The sequence below is a fragment of the Scylla paramamosain genome, chromosome 10 (genome assembly GCF_035594125.1).
Source record: "Scylla paramamosain isolate STU-SP2022 chromosome 10, ASM3559412v1, whole genome shotgun sequence".
Classification (NCBI taxonomy): Eukaryota; Metazoa; Arthropoda; class Malacostraca; order Decapoda; family Portunidae; genus Scylla; species Scylla paramamosain.
In genome coordinates this window covers 8275001-8298368 of record NC_087160.1, presented here as the reverse complement: position 1 = coordinate 8298368, position 23368 = coordinate 8275001, and the positions used below count along the sequence as shown (strand labels likewise).

Below are 23368 nucleotides of genomic sequence, written 5' to 3'. Positions count from 1 at the left end.
TCTATCTATCTATCTATCTATCTATCTATATATATATATATATATATATATATATATATATATATATATATATATATATATATATATATATATATATATATATATATATATATATATATATATATATATATATATATATATATATATATATATATATGAAGTGAAATATGAACAGACTGATAATGATGCTGATGTCATCACTTAAATTGTACTGCAGATTCATAACCAATGATTCACAAACTAGTATAGTGCAGACATTCAAGAATTATTTCAATGTGATTTTCTTTTTTATCATCTGGCCACAATTTAAAAGGAAATAGTGAAATGTAGAGTGTGATGAATTAATTAAAAAATAAAACAATACTTAGAATTTATTATATATATAAAAAAAAATTAAATCTACAGAATAGAGTCTTAATCCCCAAATTTCTGGTCTGTGTCACAAAATTAATACAATTGCACAATGGCAGTGACAAATACCTTCCCATAAATCCTCCAACTGTAAATGTGATATGAACACTCCCAGGTTAAAAAAAATATATATAAACAGACGCTTCCTAATTTATGAACATTTGAGTTATGAACTTCCATGGATACAAACGAGCATAGCTTGGTGAGATAACTGAAATATTTATCATGATAATCTATAAATTGATAATGATAACCTTATCAGTGATAACCAATAATTGGTAACTGGCCATAAATTTATCACCTGATAACCGACAACCAATTAATTGATTATTCCAAAATTCTGACACTAGCAATAATGATATTGATATTTTAGATAAAATAAAACTGATAAATTCAAATCTCTATTTTTATCTTTATTTTAGGAAACTTAGAAAAATCTTAGAAAAACTTCAAATTTATCCTGTTGCTTCACTAATGAAAAGTACTGTTTTAAGTAAAATAACTAGATTTTGAAAATTTAAAACTTTAACATGCTCATGTTCCAAAAACTAAAATTATCGATTATTGCTTGTTCAGAACCAAAAGTACTGGCAATACCAATGAATTGACAATGCAGGAAAAATAATTATCGGATAACTGATAACCCAATATTGTTATCACAATGAATTATCATGATAATGCGCACCTATGCAAACAAGAGGCCTGGCTTAGCAATCTTGAGCCACCTGTACATCAAGATCCAGATCAGGATCACTCTACTGCACCACCACACTGCTACATCACACTGAATGTGAGGACAAAACACACATTCAAACAGTGCTAGACTATGTGGTGTGACTGTGATATGAATTGCTGTTTGCCTCTTGTGGTGCAAATGATATGTGGTGTGGCTGGGAGTAATATGGATTGTTAAGTGTGGTACGAACTGTTGAGTGGCTGGTATGCATGGCATGATGTGGCTTTGTGTCCACTGTGTGGCTGGGTGCTATGTGTGGTGTGGTGTTGTTGAGTGTTGTGTGTGGCCTGGTATGGAGGAAAGATGTGGGTTGTGATGTGGGTACATGTGATGTTGGTGGTAGTATGACTGGGTGTGATATGGTTTGTTGTGTGGCCATTTATGGTATGTGGTGTGATGCAACTGTGTGATTAAAACTGGCTCAAAAGAAATCCTGTCACTTATAACAGCAGGATCATGATCGAGATGTGTGATGAATGACAGGATGATTGAGGCTATGAGGGAGTTTTTGGAGAGAATGTGACATGCCAGATGTAGGGACAATTAGTTTGGGGTACACTGCTAATTTTCTACTAGTTTCGTCTGTTTTCCTTCTACAGGAATTGCCGATCTGAAGGCATGGCTCAGGAGTGATCCTGAGCCACCAGTAGCATTAAGATTAAGCTCACACTGCCACAATGCCACACTGCTGCATAATCCTGAATGTGAGGAAAAACACACATATAATGCTAGCCTGTGTGGCTAGCATGAATAAGTATTTTCAATACCCTTGAGTTTTACAATTCTCGAGTTTAGCACCATGGCTTCAGAAAAAAGCAAGTACAAAACTTGAGAGGAGACTGTATACCCAAAATATTTTACAAATTAATGACTTAAGAACACAAGATCGCCTGGAACCTAACTCGTTCATTACTCACAGTTTGTATATATGAGGCATCGCCTGCAGTAGTATACCCAAGTGCCATTTCTTAAAATGCTCAGGAAACAACAAAACAGAAGTTTTCAAATAAAAAAATTAAAAAAAATTAAAAACTATTAGGCCTAGGATAATGTTTACACAATTTTGAGCTCATGGTCTGTACAGTGTCATATGAGTCCTTTGGCATGGAAAATATAGCAACAAAAAATATGATTTAGAAATTAAAGAAAATAGTCCAGAAAATACCACAAAAAATTTCCATTATTTTACATTTTATAATGTCCCTTGCCAGGGAAAATGCAATATTACAGCAGCAAATCCCAACAAATAACAATAAGAATAATAATAAACTTTCACATAACTATTCTGCAATATTAATGAAAAAATTGATGTGTGATACCAAAATAAAGTAAGGCATGCACGCTCCTCACAGGTTTGGGATGAGAGCAGGAGTAATGCAAGCATGCTCCACACATGCTTGGACGAGACTGTCTACCCTAATTTGACACATGGTCCTCTCAGGAACTGGTGGATGAGTATACCACTGCACCAATAGGTAGCCAAAAAAAAAGCACTTGGCCAACAAGGTCTAGAATCTACACCAATATTCTGGACTTTTAACCTTATTTTCTGAGTAAAATCTCTCAACCAACATCTAAAACAGACTTTGGAGAACTGTGATACCATTATCTCGATTTTCAGAAGGGTGACGCTTGGGTATACTACTGCATGTGACGCCTCATATTTGTCCGACTATAATTTAAATACCGTATTTGCCGGCATATTAGACACACCTCTGCATAAGACACCCCTGTTTTACAAGGATGTTTGTATAAAAAAATTTTTTTGTATTTCATCATAAAGTCATTGAAAAAAAATTGTAGTGTATTTTTGTGTATGTGTGTGTGTGTGTGTGTGTGTGTGTGTGTGCGCATTACGTAAGATTGCCACTAGCCAAGGGCAACAAAAATTTTAATAAAAAGAAAGGCCCAGTTATTGCCAGTTCCCATAGAGATGTTAAAAAAAAAAAAAAAAAAAAAAAAACAGGACAAGTCTCTTGAAATCTCTTGAAATCTCTCTTGAAAGAGTTCAAGTCATAGGAAGGAGAAAATACAGAAGCAAGCAGAGTTCCAGAGTTTACCAGAGAGAGGGATGAATGAGAATTCTGGTTAACTCTTGCATTAGAGAGGTGTAGAGAATAGGGGTGAGGGAAAGAAGAAAGTCTTGTGCAGCAAGGCCATGGGAGGAAGGAATGCATGCAATTAGCAATATCAGAGGAGCAGTTAGCATGAAAATATCGGTGAAAGATAGCAAGAGCTGCAACATTGCGACAATGAGAGAGGAAGGGTGAAGGAGGAGGATGGGAGGACAGGAAGAAAGTATAAAGAATAATTATAAGCAGCAAGGGTGAGGAGTGAAGAATTAGATGGAGAGAAGAAATAATGAGAAATAAATATTCTTTTCCTGTCTCCCTATTCCTTTTAATTTTTCCCTCATCTGTTTCCTTTGCATTTATGCTCCCTCCATCCATTTTTCATTTTCATTCAGTCTCATTCAACTTCAGTCTAACAATCAGTTAGAGGAAAGAAGTTAAGATGAATAGCTTTTGATTCCACTCTCTCTAAAATAGTGGTGTAAGTGGGTCCACCCTCCCCCCACCCATCCATGTGAAGCAAAATCCAGACATAGACAGATAAGGCCCCTGTACAGTTAGCAGCTTGGGAGGGAGGGGGTGAGAAAAACTGGCACAGAAGACACAGAACACTTAATTTCATCAAAGCTGCTTTAGCTGGAGATCAAATATGAAGTTTCCAGTTTAAATTATAAATAAAGGACTGATGGAGGATGTTAAGGGGGACAGTTGAGTGTCACTGAAGAGGAGGGGATGGTTGTCTGGAAGGTTGCGTCGAGTTGTTTACTTCCTGAAGGGCTGGATGTCTACATAAAGCCATGGAAAAGTGCAAGGTGGTATCATCAGTGCAGGAGTAGAAAGGAGAAGTTTAGAAGACCATTGATGAATAATAGAGGGTGGGTGACAGGACAAAATCCTGAGGAACACCACTGTTAATAGACTTAGGGAAACAATGACTATCTACCACAGCAGCAATAGAACAATTGCAGAGGAAACATAGGATGAAGTTACAGAGAAGAATAGAAGCCATAGGAAAGTAGTTTGGAAATCAAAATTTTGTGCCAGACTCCATCAAAAGCTTTTGATGTGTCTAGAGCAACAGCAAAAGTTCCACCAAAATTCCTAAAAGTGTGTGTATTTTGTCCTCACATCTGGTATGATACAGCACTGTGGCTGTGGAGTACTAACATCACATCTAATACTGCCTCTCTCTCTCTCTCTCTCTCTCTCTCTCTCTCTCTCTCTCTCTCTCTCTCTCTCTCTCTCTCTCTCTCTCTCTCTCTCTCTCTCTCTCTGTATGTGTGTGTGTGTGTGTGTGTGTGTGTGTGTGTGTGTGTGTGTGTGTGTGTGTGATTCACCTATGGTCATCTGCTGGACACCTAGCCAGCTGTTACCCTATGGAAAGAGTTCAGAACTCATATTGACTGACCTTTGGGTAGGAATGGGACCACTTACACACCACATGCTGAGACAGCGAGGTCACAACCCCTTGGGTCACATCCCATACCTTCTTGGTGCTAGGTGAACAGGGGCTACACATTAAGAGGCTCGTCCATTTGCCTCACTGCTCCTGGGATTCAAACCCAGGCCTTCTTGGTTGTGAGCCGAGCGTGCTAACCACTATACTGTGTGTGTGTGTGTGTGTGTGTGAGAAAGAGAGAGAGAGAGAGAGAGAGAGAGAGAGAGAGAGAGAGAGAGAGAGAGAGAGAGAGAGAGAGAGAGAGAGAGAGAGAGAGAGAGAGAGAGAGAGAGAGAGAGAGAGAGAGAGAGAGAGAGAGAGAGAGAGAGAGAGAGAGAGAGAGAGAGAGAGAGAGAGAGAGAGAGAGAGAGAATAAGAACAATCCTGAGGATTGTGAAGTTGAATGAGACTTAATGAAAATGAAAATGGAGGGAGGGAGCATAAATGCAAAGGAAATAGAAGAAGGAAAAATTAAAAGGAAAAGGGGGACAGGAAAAGAGAATACTTATTTCTCATTACTTCTTATCTCCATCTAATTCTTCACTCCTCACCCTTGCTGCTTATAATTATTCTTTATACTTTCTTCCTGTCCTCCCATCCTCCTCCTTCACCCTTCCTCCACCTCCTTGCCCCATGTATTCTCCTTCCTCGGTTATGTCCCTTCCCTCCTTTTCCCTTTCCTCTCCCTTCCTCTTTTGTCTTGTCTCAAACTTCCCTACCTGTCACTTCCCCTCATCCTTATCTGTCATAGATAAGGGTAGATAAGGGACAAAGGAGAGAGAGAGAGAGAGAGAGAGAGAGAGAGAGAGAGAGAGAGAGAGAGAGAGAGAGAGAGAGAGAGAGAGAGAGAGAGAGAGAGAGAGAGAGAGAGAGAGAGAGAGAGAGAGAGAGAGAGAGAGAGAGAGAGAGAGAGGTTGGGGGGTGGATGGATGGAGGGTGGGAGAGAATGGGGAAGAAAAGAAGGAAGGGAAGGTTGAGATGGAGGGAAGGAGGAGGGCAGGAAAGGGGGAAGGGAAGGGAAAGGAAGGGAAGAGAAGAGGAAGGAGGGAGAGAGAGAGAGAGAGAGAGAGAGAGAGAGAGAGAGAGAGAGAGAGAGAGAGAGAGAGAGAGAGAGAGAGAGAGAGAGAGAGAGAGAGAGAGAGAGAGAGAGAGAGAGAGAGAGAGAGAGAGAATTTTATTATTAGTAACAGTATTTAAGCTTAGTGTACATTTACTACTGCTTCAGCTCCACACCTATAGGCCTAGGCTTACAGACTTTGGCATCTGTACTATGGCTGCATTAAAAGAATGGTAATTATCAGATACTTTTTTTTTCAAGAAAAAAGTGCACCTAATGCACCAGCAAATACAGTACATTTTTTAATGTTCATGCTTACTAAATGTTCACATCTTAAATCTGCTATTACTTTTCAGCCACTAATTTATGCCTTCTAATATATAATTTCCTGATATGAAAATAATCTTAAATTACAAAAAAAAATATAACAATTCAACTTCATTGATGTTATTTATGTACTAAAATTCAGTAAAACTAAAATGTCTGTACATTACCATAAGGGAAATAGGCACCATCTCAGGAATAGGAAGCTGAATTGGATAAAAAAGTAAAGGAAACAAATTGGGGATCAGAAAGAATATGCATATCCAGTCTTTAAATTGTACAGCTTTGGAAAATAATTGAATTATTCAAAAAAAAGTGTGAAAAGGTAGGAGGGATATACAAAACTTTTATCACGTCAGATCCATGGGCTGTGGAGTATCAGGTTCTTCCTTGATTTCAGTTTTAATTGATGGCTGATTTGGAGCTGAAACCACAACATATTTGGTGGTCTGGTGTGTGGTTGCTTGGGGAGCCACTGTGGCCTGAGAAAGAGATCCTGCAGCCAGACTACCTGGGTTGACTGTGACTGTAGTGAGACCAGTGGTACATGGAGCTCCAGTGTTGACTACAGCTGTCTTCATTACTCCTCCGACAGTTTCAGTGCTCACACTCTGTAAGCAGGAAAGGGGCATTTGAATGATTTAATCACTACATCTAAATAACACCATCTGAATATGACTAGTGAAGGTTTAAGTAAAACAAATTAAGAAATGCCAAATTTCGTTTAGCATTTAAGAAATACAATTGAAAATACATCAGAAGATTATTTCTGAATAAACAAACAAGTAACATATGTATTATAAAAAAAAAATGCATGGATAATTTAAGAAAGTAAAAAAAGAGGATAGACACGTTTTATGTGGTAATTCTTTAATCTAAGTAAGTTAAATGATATGATAACTTTCATCTTATGAAAGTTAGACAATACCAGAATGCAGTACAGCACCCTCCTGAGTTTCATGCTATTTGAGTTTTGTCATCTTTGAGTTTCGCGCCAAGTCCTACATTTTTGCCATCCTGACTTGTATGTTATCTCCTTGAGTTTCACACTTTTGTTGAGTATGTGTTATGTCTTGTTACAATTGCCATTACATACCCTGCCACAACATTCATCGTGCTGGTTTGTATGCAAAAGAGAGGGAGAAAATGGCTAGTGTCATGCTACACGGTGATGGTGCAGGTACATTGCAAAAGCACACATTAACGTATCAGAGGTATCTCACTATTGTGGCATAACCACATCTGCCACACAGCACCACATCATACTCATATGTGAGTATTTTTCCTCACATCATATGTGAGGAAAATACACACACACACACACACACACACTGACAGTTCTGATGCTCCCTGGATGACGCCCCGCATTAAAAGACTCATGCGTCAGCGGACCTGGGCGTTCCACTCCTGCCCGGTCCTTTACAGGAAACTAAGAAACAGAGTAATCAGGGAGATTAAGAATGCAAAGGCAAGCTATTACCCAGACAAGATACACCACCTCAAGCTGACCAACAACAGACAGTGGTACGCTAAGATCAAAGCTTTGTGTGGCTTACAAAAGCACACTTCATCTCTTCCTTGCACCTCACACCTTCCTGTTAATCTCGCGGCTCAGGAGATGAACGATCACTTTGCTGCTATCTGTCAAACCTTTCCTCCCCTCCACACCACTCCGCTTCCTGCCTATCTGCCCGCTCCCTCCCCTCCACACACTGTCCAGGCGATGGATGTTTTTAAGAGAATACTTAAATTTAAACCAAGATCCACCACACCCACTGACCTTCCTATAAAAATTTACAAGGAATTTGCTGTAGAGCTAGCAACACCGCTATGCTCCATAATAAACGCCTCACTCTCCCAACACTCTTGCCCCACGGACTGGAAGACATCTTACGTCACACCCATCCCCAAAACTTCCAGTCCTCAGTCACTCAATGACCTCAGGCCAGTCTCTATCACCCCCATCCCTAGCCTTATTTGTGAAGATTTTGTATATGACTGGGCATACACCAAAATTTGTAACACCGTGGATATCAGACAATTCGGAAATATTAAAGCCACCTCCACCTCACATTACCTGACCAGCTTCCTTGAATTCATCCACAGCCACCTGGACAAGCGAAACACCTCTCTAGCTGTTGCTTTTGTGGACTTCAAAAAAGCCTTTGATCTTGTTGATCACACTGTTGTCATCAGCAAGGCAGTAAGTCTGGGTCTCCCTCCTAATCTGATAGCGTGGCTAGCCGACTTCCTCACAGGGAGACGTCAGGCCGTTCGCTATCAGGGCTCTGTCTCTAATTTCCAACAGCTGACATGTGGAGTCCCCCAGGGGACCAAGATGGGTCCTCTATGCTTCCTCCTCCTCATCAACGACGCCCTCACCGACACCCCCCATCGCTGGAAGTATGTGGACGACTGCACCGGGTTCTTGGTTTCCACCAAGAACCCGGACTACTCGCCACTGCAAGCAATTCTGGAGCGACTGCAGACGTGGACAGAGGAGAGCAGGATGACCATCAACCACAGCAAAACTGTGGTGATGCATTTCTGTACCTCCTCTGTACCAGTGCCCCCTCCCCGGCTCACAGTGGGCCCTCACCCCCTCCAGGTGGTCCAATGTGCCAAGCTTCTCGGAGTCACGGTGGACGACCAGCTGACCTGGAAGCAACATGTCGCCAGCACCGTGAGATCAGCTACCTACAGGCTGTACATGCTGCGCAGACTCAGGTCACTGGGGACGCCGACAGATGAGTTAAGGGGGGTGTACCTTACCTTCATCCTCCCCAAACTCATGTACGCCTCCCCAGCGTGGTCCTCCTCCCTCACACACACTCAACAGCTACAGCTAGAGAGTGTGCAGAAAAGGGCGTGCAGGGTCATCCTTGGCCCTGCATACACCACCTATGAAGAAGCCCTGACCACCCTGAGTCTGTCCAGAATATCCACCAGGCACCAAGAGGCTCTGGAGAAGTTTGGGAGGGGACTAATGCATCATCTGCGTCTCAGAAACATGCTGCCGCCCGACGCGCCTCGCCCTGTCCGTGCCACCAGACACCACAACAAAATAACGCCCCTGAAGGCGCCGCGCACGGACCGGTACAGACTCAGTGCGATTCCCACCATGGTGCGAGCCATCAATCAATAGTATTTCCCTCCTAGATTAGACTTACCTTTAGGATTAATGTTAAGTTTTTCCCCATCCCCTATGTACATTTTCAGTTTGTCAACTGCCTAAATAATAAACCGTTTATTATTATTATATTATTATTATACAGGGGAGATGCACTGCTGCATGATACAAGATGTGTGGACAAAGCACATGCACCCACACAGCTCTAGATGTGGCAGTGCCGCACTGCTGTGTGACACCAGATGTGAGGACAAAGCACATACGACCACATAGTTATAGATGTGACAGTGTTGCACCACTGTGTCAAGCCAAATGTCAGGACAAAACAACACACTCACACGATTAGATGTGGCGGCACCACACTGCTGCATCATGTCAGATGTCAAGACAAAACACACACTCATGCAGTTTTTCACATGATGGAGCTGCATTGCCACATTGCTGTGTCAGGTCAAATGTCAGGACAAAATACACACACTCAGTTCTGGCACTCCTGACAACTCTGACCACCACAAACAGCTACCTCTATTTGGGTCAACTTCCTTTAGGCTGTATCCTATAGCTTACTGTAGGGCAAATACATATGAGTCCAGGCTACTCATAAGCCATAAACAGCAAAAGCCTCAAGATCGCTACCCCTGCCTTGCAACACAGAAGAAATATAAATCCAAAACTTACTCCCATTGCTGGAAAGAACTTAGCAATCACATGCTCGGAAGGACAGGTAAAAAAAACAGATCCCCACACAATGTTGCATAATATTCTGGAGATAACTGCCCTCAAAATGACAGCCACCCACTGTCCTCAGAATATTACAGCACTCAGGTCCATGTTCAGCTCATCTCAGATTTCTCAGAAAACTGATCTCACCTCCTACAAATTGGCAGGTCAGGACAGAAAAGAGACTACTGAACACAAAGCAGCACTCTACAATGACTAATCCTCTGGCCACAAATCATGCAGATATAGACACCAACAAAAACAGTAGCATTTGACTAAAAATGAATGCAAGACAAATGAGTCAACTCAATTCAGAATGACAGAACAACATGACCAAAGAGATCTCCACCCATCCTGGTCAGACAATGGACACCAGAAAGACAAATGCACAAAAAAACTGAGTTGATGGGTGGTATTCTTACACACACTGAGATATGTTGAGAGCAGCAGTTCAGGCCTTTAATACAGGCAAACCCTAGGTACTGAACTGTGAGGCATATCTCTTATACTCAGTCCCCTCACACAAGGTGCTATATGACTTATAAAAGCAAAGTTACTCAACTGACCAACTCTCACAAAACATACGTCCTCTTTCTCTGAAATTGAACTGCGTGGCAAAGGCAGAAGTGGACGGTTGAGCTGCTGCCTTGAACTGTCAACTTCCCTCTGGGAAGGCATGTAGCACAGACGAAGCTTCCTGCTCCCCCAAAAGCATATTATCGTCAATAAATCGTTGCACTAATATTGCAGAGCCTGGCTGGAATTTTATTCTTTTAAGCTGGATTATGACTTTCCTTCTTTCATGGGTATCAGTTTCAACTTGTTACTACAATGAGAAAGAGGGGAAATTAAAATATTAACATTGGGATACGCTTCAATAATTTTACAGTAACCACGGTATGCACCCTAAGGGTAACAGCAGGACAGGACTCACTCAAACCCCCACACATTACTCACAAACCCTGATACAGGGAACACAATAAGTTCACCCCAATAACAATACACACTCACACAGTTCCATGCCATGTGACTGGAGTAAATAAAAATTTTTCCAGTGTTTTCAATACCCTGAGTTTAGTGATTCTTAAGTTTAGCACTATGCCTTGGGAAGGAAGCAAACATGAAACTCAAGATGATACTGTAATGGTATGTTAGAGAAACATCAAACAATCTCAGGCATATGTGTTCAAACAAAATGGCTGTTTTAGGATGAGGTGGTATGAAAAAATTCTGAGATGTGCTCCATAGTATGTCAACAGATGGCAGTATGAGGATGCACACAATGTGAGACTGAGCAGTAATGGTCATCAAGCAGGCAGTCAAATGGTATTGTTTTGTGGATTTCATGAGCTGTGCCATGGAAATTTTTGCGACTTGTCTGCAATTTTATGGACTGCAAACTAGAGGATAGAAAGAACATCAAACTCTGCGTCAAACTCAGAAGCAAGTCTGCAACAAATCCTTCTGAAATGATATGGCAAGAGAATGGCAATGAAGCAAATTAATTGTGAAAAGAGTTTTGAATGGTACATACATTCAAAACTGGTAAAACATCACTGGAAGACAAAAAAGAGGCCAACCCCCCAAAAAAGTAAAAATAACTTGCAGACTTCAGCATGCTGATTGTCAGAGCTCCACAAAGAACAGTACCAGTAGTATTGGTGTGTCACATGGAAAAGTGCAGTCAATCCTCTCATCTCATTAGAACATGCCTCACATTGCTGCAGATTTTATGCCTAGGGTTTGGACTTGAATAAGAGCATTGGGCCAGTCTGCCAAGAGTTCTGTCAGTGCATCCTGGATGACTCGGCCTTCACGCTTAAGGTCATCACTGAGAAGAAGACTTGGGTCTACAGGATCTTATGACTTCTTTGTCTCCCTAAAAAATGAAGCTGCAACAAACAGGGTGCCACTTTATGACACTATGGAGAAGATTCAGTGTGAACCAAGGGAATTGCATGTTGTACTTCAAGAACAAGACTTCTAAAATGTGTTACATTAGTGGCAAGAATGTTAGGAGGAATGTATGGTTGCTCAAGGGGATAGTCCCCTAACTTAAATAAAAGAGGTATGCACCTTCCTGTAAACTGTCCTCGTTTTGGAACTTTTTCATACCACCTTGTGTACTGGTCTGTGCCAGTGCACTATGTATAGTCAATTAAAAATGTGATATTTTCCTTGCATTTTTCATATATTTGTTCAGTCTTTATCTGAAATTGCTCTCTCAGGAAGTCAACCCCATATTGGCACCTCCTTCACACAGTGTTAGGCAAAAACCCTACCTGGCTTGGTGTGGGTGGTCTAGAGGTCATGATAATAACCTTCTGACCAGGCTGCTGGGAACTAATGCCTGGAGTTGGGGGCTTGTTGACTACCACTGTCCGAGAACCAATGCCACCTATTCCTGGCATACTTCCTGGAATATAGAATAAGGATTTTCAAAAACATTATGTAAAATTTACTAGGTATACTATGGAAGGAATTTTTATTGTCATCACCAAGTAAGAAAATATTTGTTTATTTTTGTATTAGTATTATTTCTTACTTTTTACATTGTAATTCCTTGGATCAAAGACTTTACTATCAAAATATACTAAAAATAATAGATGGCCTAAAACCTTCAGTGTCTGTGTGTGTGTGTGCGTGTGTGTGTGTGTTGGCTATCTTCCCTTTACAGGAAAATCAGCCTAGTATATAAAGAAATAGAATATGCGAGAAAATCAGCCTATTATATATCAGCCTGAAAAGCTTATGCTTATAAAAAGGCTGGCCTAATATTAATGTATACATAAAACATATTGTGTACTGACATTATTGGCTATTAATGAATGTTTAAATATATATATATATATATATATATATATATATATATATATATATATATATATATATATATATATATATATATATATATATATATATATATATATATATATATATATATATATACACACACACACACGCACACACACACACACACACACACACACACACACACACACACACACACACACACACACACACACACACAGAATACACTGCCCAAGTTGGCTAAGGAAATCGGTCCTGCTTTGAGTATCAGTAAATAGGCTTATTCACAATAAAACCTAAGATGGCTTGTGAAATTTGTCTCATACATTAGAAAGTAAAATACAGTGATTCACCAAAAGAATGTGGTTAATGTATTTTGACCTCACAGTGCATCCTTGAAAATTTATATACTTGTGACTAAAGAATTATAGGAAAAATATGCCCAAATTTTGCTTACTGATAAATTTTCATCTATGGCATAAACTCATACATACATATCCTCCTCAATCCACCCATGTGAATAATTGGGACACTTTATTATTTATCATGGACATAAAGAAAGGAGGAAAAATGAGAAAGCAATAGAGAAAAGATAGCCTACAAGTTCTACATGATTATGATTCACTTCATTAAATTAAAAACTGCCCTCTGGATTTAATTGCTGTTAATATTTCCTGTGTACTTTTGCAATCACATGGTTACAATATTCATACTTAAGGATCAAGTGCAGTAATATAATAACAATAATAATTACAACAACAACAACAACAACAACTACAACAACAACAACAACAACAACAATAATAATAATAATAATAATAATAATAATAATAATAATAATAAAAACATTTTACATAACAGCATCATGACATGTAAAAGTTGGCAACAAAAAGATCAAATGCTAATAATGGAATTTACTGGATAAAGTGGATGGTGCATCAGCTTACTGACAGCTCATACCACTGCCACCATCATTATCATCACCTTCTGCAACCAGACCCTCCCTCTCATACTGCAGTAATATGCAGTCCTTGAATCCAGGAAGGCATTGTCATCCCTTTCCTCTGCAAAAAGACATCCTAGAGCTTTCCCCAGCAACTCACCGTTCTCACATTGCACCAATTCACCTTCCTTGAACACAGTAAAGCCCTTTATGAACAAGCTTGGCTTTCAGGTTCCTATGGATGTACAGAAAGACTTGAGAATAGAATATTGATGTATGGATCACACACCTGGGCTCTCATCTCATCATCCACTCTCTTCATACTTCAAAACACTTCTGCATATCCCAACACTCTTAAATAACTACTATTTTTGTTTCATCTCACCATGACCTTGCTCTTTCATAGCATGTCATGCAATTTCCAATTTCATCCAATAATTCTATACCTTCCATCTTTTTGCCAAACCCATTCACTATAAAAACCTCCCTGTCAAACTCAACCAAGTTATATCTTGCTCCCACCATTTTCAAACCATCTCTCTACTTTCTCTCTATCAAGTAGTAGTTAGATATAGTCACCTTCCCTGTTCATCACTTTCACAACAATCTTCCTATTACATTTCTGACCAGTGCAAAATCAATTATTCAATCACTGATCTGGCAATAATCTTACTCCTTTGTCTCACATAAGTATACTTATAAATATCCTTTTAAATAAAGTACTTTAGTGAAAGCAAAAATACTACTGATGATTAGAGGATAAACTGCAAAATTCTAAGATTACTGTCTGAATTTAACATAAATATTATCATATTATAGAAGTGTAAATGAGCTTATGGGAATATTTTTATACAGTTATAAACAAAAAATACTCATAATAAAAAAAAATACATACTTAAAAAAAAAAAAAATCTGGAAAAGGAAATCTCACCTTGCTGAATGATACGTGTTGTGGTTGGTGTGATGGCTCTGATGGGAGCTGTGAGTGTGGTGGCTGTGGAAGGTGGAGCTTGGCGAGCCTTGACCACTGCTACTTGAAGCTGGGGACCTAGGTACCCATATTCAGCTTTATAGTCATTCACTGTGTCAGGCGGATTCCGAAGTGTCTTGAGAACTGGTGCTACTGTTTTCTGTGCAAGAAAATTCATATAATGCTAAGATGGAACAGGAAATGGATATCTTTTATTTGCACAGAACAAAAAGTTTGAGGAAAGTGGACAATTTATTTTAAAAATATTTATTGATGATTCTATTGAAAATTTTATGATAGGTCATGAGCAGTATAGGGATATATGCTTTGATACACAATTTTCCCTAGCCCTTGGCACTTTTGTACCAGTCCTCCTTTAACCCTCTCCTTAACCAAATTTTTAAAATCCATCTCCTAATTTTTATCACATAGTTATGTGCTTCACATGCAAGAAAGGTCTTTGATATAAAACAAGAATTCTATTGTTAATTTGTCCAGAGTAATTTTTCTTTGAGCTACATTTCTGCAGGAAAAAAATAAATAAATGAAAATAATAATAATAATGCCTTTTGTGATCCTAGCCTGGAGATGCAAAATTTTCTGGAGATCTCTTGAGCCAATATTAATTTCAGTGAAAAGAGAAGTCTTCTGAGAAATGAAAGGAACAGGGGAAAATCACTCTTGGGCCAGTGGAATTTTCTGTTGGGTGACAGAGGTGGGGGATGTGGAAGATGTGACAGGTGGCAGTAGGCACCTGCCGAAACGATAATTACTCCCAGTGAGGTCTAAAGCACTGGATCAGGGGATGCTGTGAACTTATCATTAAACCTAGCTGTGACCTCACTGACTTTGTGTCTCACAACACACAAGGGGGCAGTCACAGCCTGGCCTCTAAAGACAACTCTCTTCCTCCACATAAAACTACAAGCACTTAATAACACACACACCCTTCACTCAAAATTTCAAAATTATCATGGCGACTCCTACACCAGCCTCGGAGTCCCCGTATGGGGAGGGGACCACAAATGTCCCCAGGTCGGACTGCTTTCTGACAATGATCCTAAGTGTCTTGAAACCTCCCTAAACTTCTTCATTAACTTCTGAAACATATGCGGTCTAAGATCTAATTTTCAATCTGTAGAACACCACCTCTCCTCTTCTAAACTTCCATCTTCTTTTCCTCACTGAAACTCGGGTGTCTGAGGCAACTGACAGTAGCCCCTTTTGTGTTCCCTCCTACTTTCTCTATCCTCATTTTCTATCCAAAGCTGGATGTTTCTATCCAAAGCTGGATGTGCACAACTACTTAACCTGCTCTCATGCCCACACTCTTGAATTTTCCGAGTTTTCCACCATATAGCCACAACTACAGAGTCACTATCAAACTAAATTTATCTGTGCTGTATACCTCTCACCTAACTCCTCTGACTATAAGAAATTCTTTGACTACTTAACTTCCAAAGTGAAGCACATTCTGACTCTCTTCCCTTTTGCAGAGATCTCCATTCTTGGAGACTTCAATGTTCACCACCAGCTTTGGCTTTCCTCTCCCTTCACTGACCATCCTGGTGAACTAGCCTTCAACTTTGCTATCCTTCATGACCTAGAGCAATTGGTGCAACACCCTACTCATATTCCTGACCGTCTTGGAGATATGCCCAACATTCTTGACCTTTTCCTGACCTCTAATCCTTCTGCTTATGGTGTAACCCTCTCTTCTCCATTGGGCTCCTCCAATCACAATCTCATATCTGTATCTTGTCCTATCACACCAATCCCTCCTCAGGATCCCACTAGGCAAAGGTGCCTCTGGTGTTTTGCCTCTGCTAGTTGGGGGGACCTGAGGAGGTATGTTGCTGATTTTCCTTGGAATGACTAATGCTTTCGTGTCAGAGACCCGTCTTTGTGTGCTGAGCACATAATAGAGAAGATAGTGTCTGGCATGGAGGCGTACATTCCTCACTCTTTTTCTCGACCTAAACCTTGATTTAACACAGCTTGTTCTCGTGCTATACATGATAGAGAGGTGGCCCACAAAAGGTACTTAAGCCTTCCATCACCAGAATCTCATGCACTTTACATTTCTGTCCAAAACAATGCTAAGTCTGTTCTCCAACTAGCCAAAAACTCCATCATTAACAGAAAGTGTCAAAATCTTTCAAGATCTAATTCCCCTTGTGACTTCTGGCATCTAGCCAAAAATATCTCCAATAACTTTGCTTCTTCTTCTTTCCCTCCTTTATTTCAATTGGATAGCACCACTGGTATCACATCTATCTCTAAAGATGAACTCTTTGCTCAAACCTTTGCTAAAAAAACTCTACGTTGGATGATTCTGGGCTTGTTCCTCCCTCTCCTCCACCTTCTGACTACTTCATGCTACCTATTAAAATTCTTCGCAATGATGTTTTCCATGCCCTCACTGGCCTAAACTCTCGGAAGGCTTATGGACCTGATGGGGTCCCTCCTATTGTTCTCCGAAACTGTGCCTCTGTGCTTGCACCTTGCCTAGTGAAACTCTTTCAGCTGCGTCTGTCAACATCTACCTTTCCTTCTTGCTGGAAGTTTGCTGACATTCAGCCTGTTCCTAAAAAGGGTGACTGTTCTAATCCCCCAAACTACCATCCTATTGCTTTAATTTTCTGCCTATCTAAAGTTTTTTAATCTATTCTCAACAGGAAGATTCTTAAACATCTATCACTTCAAAACCTTCTATCTGTTCCCCAGTATGGGTTCTGTCAAGGCCACTCTTCTGGTGATCTTCTGGCCTTCCTTACTGAGTCTTGGTCATCCTCTTTTAGAGATTTTGGTGAAACTTTTGCTGTTGCCTTAGATATATCAAAAGCTTTTGATAGAGTCTGGCACAAACTTGTTTTCCAAACTACCCTCCTACGGCTTCTATCCTTCTCTCTGTAACTTCATCTCAAGTTTCCTTTCCGACCGTTCTATTGCTGCTGTGGTAGACAGTCACTGTTCTATTAAATCTATTAACAGTGGTGTTCCTCAGGGTTCTGTCCTGTCACCCACGTTCTTCTTACTATTCATCAATGACCTTCTAAACCAAACTTCTTGTCCTATCCACTCCTACGCTGATGATACCACCCTGCACTTTTCCACGTCTTTTCATAGACGTCCAACCCTTCAGGAGGTAAACAAATCACGCAGGGAAGCCACAGAACGCTTGACTTCTGATCCAATGATACCACCCTGCACTTTTCCACATCTTTTCATAGACGTCTAATCCTTCAAGAAGTAAACATTTCACGCAGAGAAGCCACAGAACACCTGACTTCTGATCTTTCTAAAATTTCTGATTGGGGCAGAGCAAAATTGGTATTGTTCAATGCCTCAAAAGCTCAATTCCTCCATCTATCAACTCAACACAACCTTCCAGACAACTATCGCCTCTTCTTCAATGACACTCAACTGTCCCTCTCTTCAACATTGAACATCCTCGGTCTGTCCTTTACTTATAATCTGAACTGGAAACTTCATATCTCATCTCTAGCTAAAACAGCTTCTATGGAGATAGGCATTCTGAGACATCTCCGCCAGTTTTTCCCATCCCCCCAGCTGCTAACTCTGTACAAGGGCCTTATCCGTACATGTATGGACCCTCTCACATGTGTGAGAGTGTTCCACTCATACCACTCTTCTAGACAGGGTGGAATCAAAAGCTTTTCGTCTCATCAATCCTCTCCTCTAACTGACTGCCTTCAGCCTCTCTCTCATCGTCACAATGTTGCATCTCTAGCTGTCTTCTACTGCTATTTTCATGCTAACTGCTCTTCTAATCTTGCTAACTGCATGCCTCTCCTCCTCCCGCAGCCTTGCTGCACAAGACTTTCTTCTTTCTCTCACCCCTATTCTGTCCACCTCTCTAATGCAAGAGAAAATGAGTATTCTCAATCATTCATCCCTTTCTCTGGTAAACTCTGGAACTCCCTGCCTGCTTCTTTATTTCCACCTTCCTATGACTTGAATTCCTTCAAGAGGGAGGTTTCAAGACACTTATCCTTCAATTTTTGACTACTGGTTTGGACCCTTTTATGGGACTGGCATCTCAGTGGGCTTTTTTTTCTTTTATTGGATTTTTGTTGCCCTTGGCCAATGACCCTCCTAAATAAAAAAATAAAAAAAAAGCAGTCTTGTGACTTTAAATGGTGCCATGTTATGGTTCATTTCTATATTTCTTTGCTTATTTTTTTTTTTTTTTACTTTTCCTCTCCCTTCCAAAAGAAAGTTGTCTCATTCTTGCTAGTAAGTCAGGTATTTTGGCATGCCCTTAGTGTGTTTTTGGTAAGCAAGCAATATGGAAAACAGGTGGGAAAGTATGAACAAGAAACAAGATACACATCTCTTTTGAATCTGACACTTCACTACCCATAAACTTCATCTGGGACTAAGGGGAGTTTGAGTTGCAAAATGAAGTTATAGTCTGAAGCATTTTGTTAAAATCCATGCAGTTTTCATAACAGCCATAGAGGATAAATTTTGGCGCAACTTTGAAAGTGGGCAGGTTCAGGTCACAGTGAAGGTGCTCACATTCTGGCACATTATGCAGCAGTTCTAAGTGTTCTTAATTTTCCACAGTGTAATGAATGGATTTTTAAAAATTAAAGTACATCTTATGAATGCATCAGTCTTTGTGGAAGTCTTTCTCTGTTTGCCAGGGCAAGGTTTGGGAAAGGGAACATTCTTTGCTGGGAGCAAAGATATGAAAGTGGCTCTATGGCCAACATGGGCACCTATCTTGTTGATCTTGACTCCTTCTTGCCTCAGCCCAATTATAGAAGCCCTCTCCACCTTGCTTGTGGTACCTCCAACCATTTTTGTCCTCTTAATGAAAAATGGTGAACCTTTATACTCCATGGGGTAAAAACACATGTTGGCTGATTAATGGACAAAAAACTAATCCTGCATTCTCATGTGGCCTTGAGTAGTCATCCCATGATCACACTGTTATTGAGGAGTTACAAGTGCTCACCATTTGGAGTTGGATGAGAGCATGTAGGTTTCATAGCAGATGGAGCTACAAACTGATTACCAGCTATTTCAAATGGCAGGTCTCAACTTTATCCACTGAATTCAACATTGCACAATATACAAAATTTTCTCATAGTGTAAATAAATCCTTGTCTACACCAAGACTTCTCCTATATGGGTATTTAGGCATAAAAAGGAGAAAAATAAGGGACTTTGTGAAAGGGGAGGTAGAAAACAAAGGTTTACACCAGTTTGTGTGATGCAAAACACTGCATTAGACACAGATATACTACCTATTATTTTTTTTCTTTTGATCTGTACAAATAGCCTAAGTATTATTTTTTTCCTTTTCTACATACAGTGGAATCTTGGTTCTCAAACTTAATTCATTCCTGAATGCTGTTCAAAAATCCGATATGTTCAGAAACCAAAACTATTTTCCCCATAGGAATCAATGCAAAATGGATTAATCTGTTCCTACACACCCATCCACACTGTCCTAGTGGATTATGACAGAGGTTCTCACTGTCAAGATTGCCATTCCACAACATTTCCAGTTCAGAAATCATTTATCCAGAAAGGACGTACTGAATGTACTTAGTGACACAGAACTCATCAGATGATATTGTTTAGACCATGCAGGTATTCTCTTTGTTATCAGTCTTGTGAGGGAAGCCTTACACACAGAGAGGAGCAACCCAAAATGAAGGTGATCATAACACTTAGACATCTTGCTGCTGGGAAAAGCTACTGGGATATTGCAGTTGTGCAATAGTTATGGCATTGTCATTCACTGAGAGGGCCACAGGTGGTTTGGAATTACATTTGAGCTAACCAAAAACTGTTTGCTTACATTGAGGCTCTTCAACAAGATTACAATTACTATTTCAAAGACTGAAATTACTGTTTTACCCACGATGTCTCTCCTCCAAATACATAAAATCGAAGGAAATATTTATGAAAGTTAAAAATTTGTAATAAACAGCAGCTTTTGCTTTGTCTTTTAATATTTGAAATCAAGTAACTTTGTTTGGGAACTGAATTAAAGTACAGCAACCAAAAAATTTTCACTGAAAACTGATTTGTTTGAAAAGGGAAGCATTTGGTAACCAAGTAACCACTGATATATATATATATATATATATATATATATATATATATATATATATATATATATATATATATATATATATATATATATATATATATATATATATATATATATATATATATATATATATATATATATATATATATATATATATATATATATATATATATATATATATATATATATATATATATATATATATATATATATATATATATATATATATATATATATATATATATATATATATATATATATATATATATATATATATATATATATATATATATATATATATATATATATATATATATATATATATATACACACACACACACACACACACACACACACACACACAAATATTATATGAGGTGCTATGTGTAAAAAGGGCCTGAAATGACATAATTAAAACATGCCAAAAAAATTAAGTGTAAAAAGGGCCTGAAATGACATAATTAAAACATGCCAAAAAAATTAACTCAAGTTTTGAAATTTCTCTATGTCAATTCCAGATGACTGGGATTGCTTAGCACAAGATTATGGGGGGGGGGACGACTGTTACTCTTAAAGTTGACATTAATTTTTTTCTAATACACATGATTTTTGGTGTGCATGTATTTTAGTATGCAGAACATCAAATCCTGAATTTTTATTGAGATATGCTCATTAGTTTCAGGGAAGAAAGTGTATTACACACTGAAAATGTAAAAAAATTGCATCAGCATCTGTTAAATTTTTTTGGGGGGAAATGTCTTTGGTGAAAAAAAAAAAGGTCCTTTCTTTCCTCTTTCCAAAGATACCTTTACATCCACATTAGCTTGTAAGTCAACAGACAAATTGTGCTAGAAACGTGGAAAATACAAGTTTTGAGATACAAGCTGTTTTCTTCTGAGAAGTGTGTATCATTGCACATGTTGGCAATGATCTTGGAGATCTTTGGTCATCCAGTAACTATTTACATGAGTATAAATGAGTAATTGGTTGCTTTGTTGTTATATTTATAAAGTGAGACTGTTGGTGGGAGCAAAGCAGCTGAGTGAGCCACCAATATGACTTGTTACATTTCACTGCTGTGCCAGACAGTTCCATGCTGGAAGCCACAAGGTGTAGCTGTCCCCACCTCTACCCAACACACACTGTGCTGCCAGCCCACATCTGTTTCTGCCTGCTACATTTGTCTGGACTTGTATATATTTGCAGAAATGCACTTCAAAACCATGTTGTGTTTTACTGAACCTGACAAGCAATTCCTTGAACAACACCACAGTCCACTCCTGTTTGACAAGATATTACTAACTAGCAGGCGAGAGTATCAGAAGGCGTGACACAAGTGATGGTGATAATATTGTCAAAGCTGTTGTTTTTTAACTCAATTTTCTTCTTGCCAAAGTATTTATAACATATCTTGGATATGAGGCTTTCAAGCTGGGAAAGAGATGATGTATTTCCCCTCCTCTTCACAGGGGAATGGAAATTTTTCTTGGAATAGATGGATTCGTATATCCAGTTTTGTTGCTTGGTAGGACTCACCAACAAGTTGTGGTGGTGGTGGTGATGGTCCCTGAGAGGCAGAGGGAAGAGACTGAAGGGATGGAGAGATGAGGTGTGAGGTTGGGTAGGGTGATGATAAGATGTGTGGGCTGGTGACAAGATTGTGTGGGCTGGTAACTGGTCTTCCTGTCTTTTCCTCTCTTTACTGTCTCTAGTCATGCAAGCTTTGCCTCTGAATGATGACCCATTGCTTCTAAATTTGTCAATGGGCAAAAAAAGCCAAGAAAATGGGGCGAGGTGCTAGACAGCTGAACACATTTACCTCCCTTTGGCGTCTTGGCAAACACTGAGATGATTGAACCTGTCACAGTATGTGGCTTAGAGCTGCCCCTCCCGCATTTAAATCCTTTTAAATAACTGTAAACAAAGGTAATTTAAACATATAAGGAATGATACTATCAGTTTTCTGTTTTCACAGGAAACAGCAGACACCTCAAGGGTGTCTATGCTGTTAAAAACTCAATTTCAAAGTCTGGGTTGAAAAATTGTATTTTTTTGCCATCCACTCCTTAAGTGCATTTTCTGGTGCAGTAAAGTTTCAGGATGAAGATAACATGTCAAAACCATCAATAATGACGATAAATATGACAATAATGATGATTTTCTCACATCACATAAACATGGCGTGTGTAATGGATTTTGGATGTCATTAAAATTGAATAATGCTTGCTCTTTCCCTTCCCTGATAACCTGGGGAAGAGCTCACTATAATCAGAACTTGTCAGATACTGTTATTATTATCAATGTTACTATTATCTGGGAAATGTATGTATGGACAATGTATGCACAATGACTGCAAAAAGCAAGTAGCAAGGGACTGGCAAGATGATGACTCCCCTCTTGGGTGCTGACTGGTGGAGAGCAACAACTTATCCTCTCTGGGCCTGATGACTGGCCAAGATGGCAGAGCAGAGTGATGTAAGCCCTCTGCCACTGCATCTTGCTCACTCTATGGGATGTTTGGCCTATTCTCCATCCCTGGTCTGTAAGATTCATGCAAAAATTTTTTTTTCTATGAACTATTAACCCTACTTCCCACGTCAAGAGGGATTTAAATCCAAGTCCCCGAGACAGAAGACAGGTTGAAGCACAATTTTATGTGATA

The 23368-nt window shown here is 39.4% G+C and overlaps 1 protein-coding gene across 1 annotated transcript in view; it reads right to left on the bottom strand.

The window, feature by feature from the left end:
• Nucleotides 1–5950: 5950 nt before the first annotated feature.
• Nucleotides 5951–23368, bottom strand: part of LOC135104197 (transcription initiation factor TFIID subunit 6-like) — a 45062-nt gene continuing 27644 nt past the window's right edge. The window contains exons 9-11 of the mRNA XM_064011309.1: nucleotides 14574–14772; nucleotides 12171–12304; nucleotides 5951–6649 (exon numbers count right to left, since the gene is read on the bottom strand). Coding sequence (XP_063867379.1) covers nucleotides 6389–6649; nucleotides 12171–12304; nucleotides 14574–14772 — 594 coding nt within the window. The 3' untranslated portion in view covers nucleotides 5951–6388. The remainder of the gene's footprint in view (nucleotides 6650–12170; nucleotides 12305–14573; nucleotides 14773–23368) is intronic.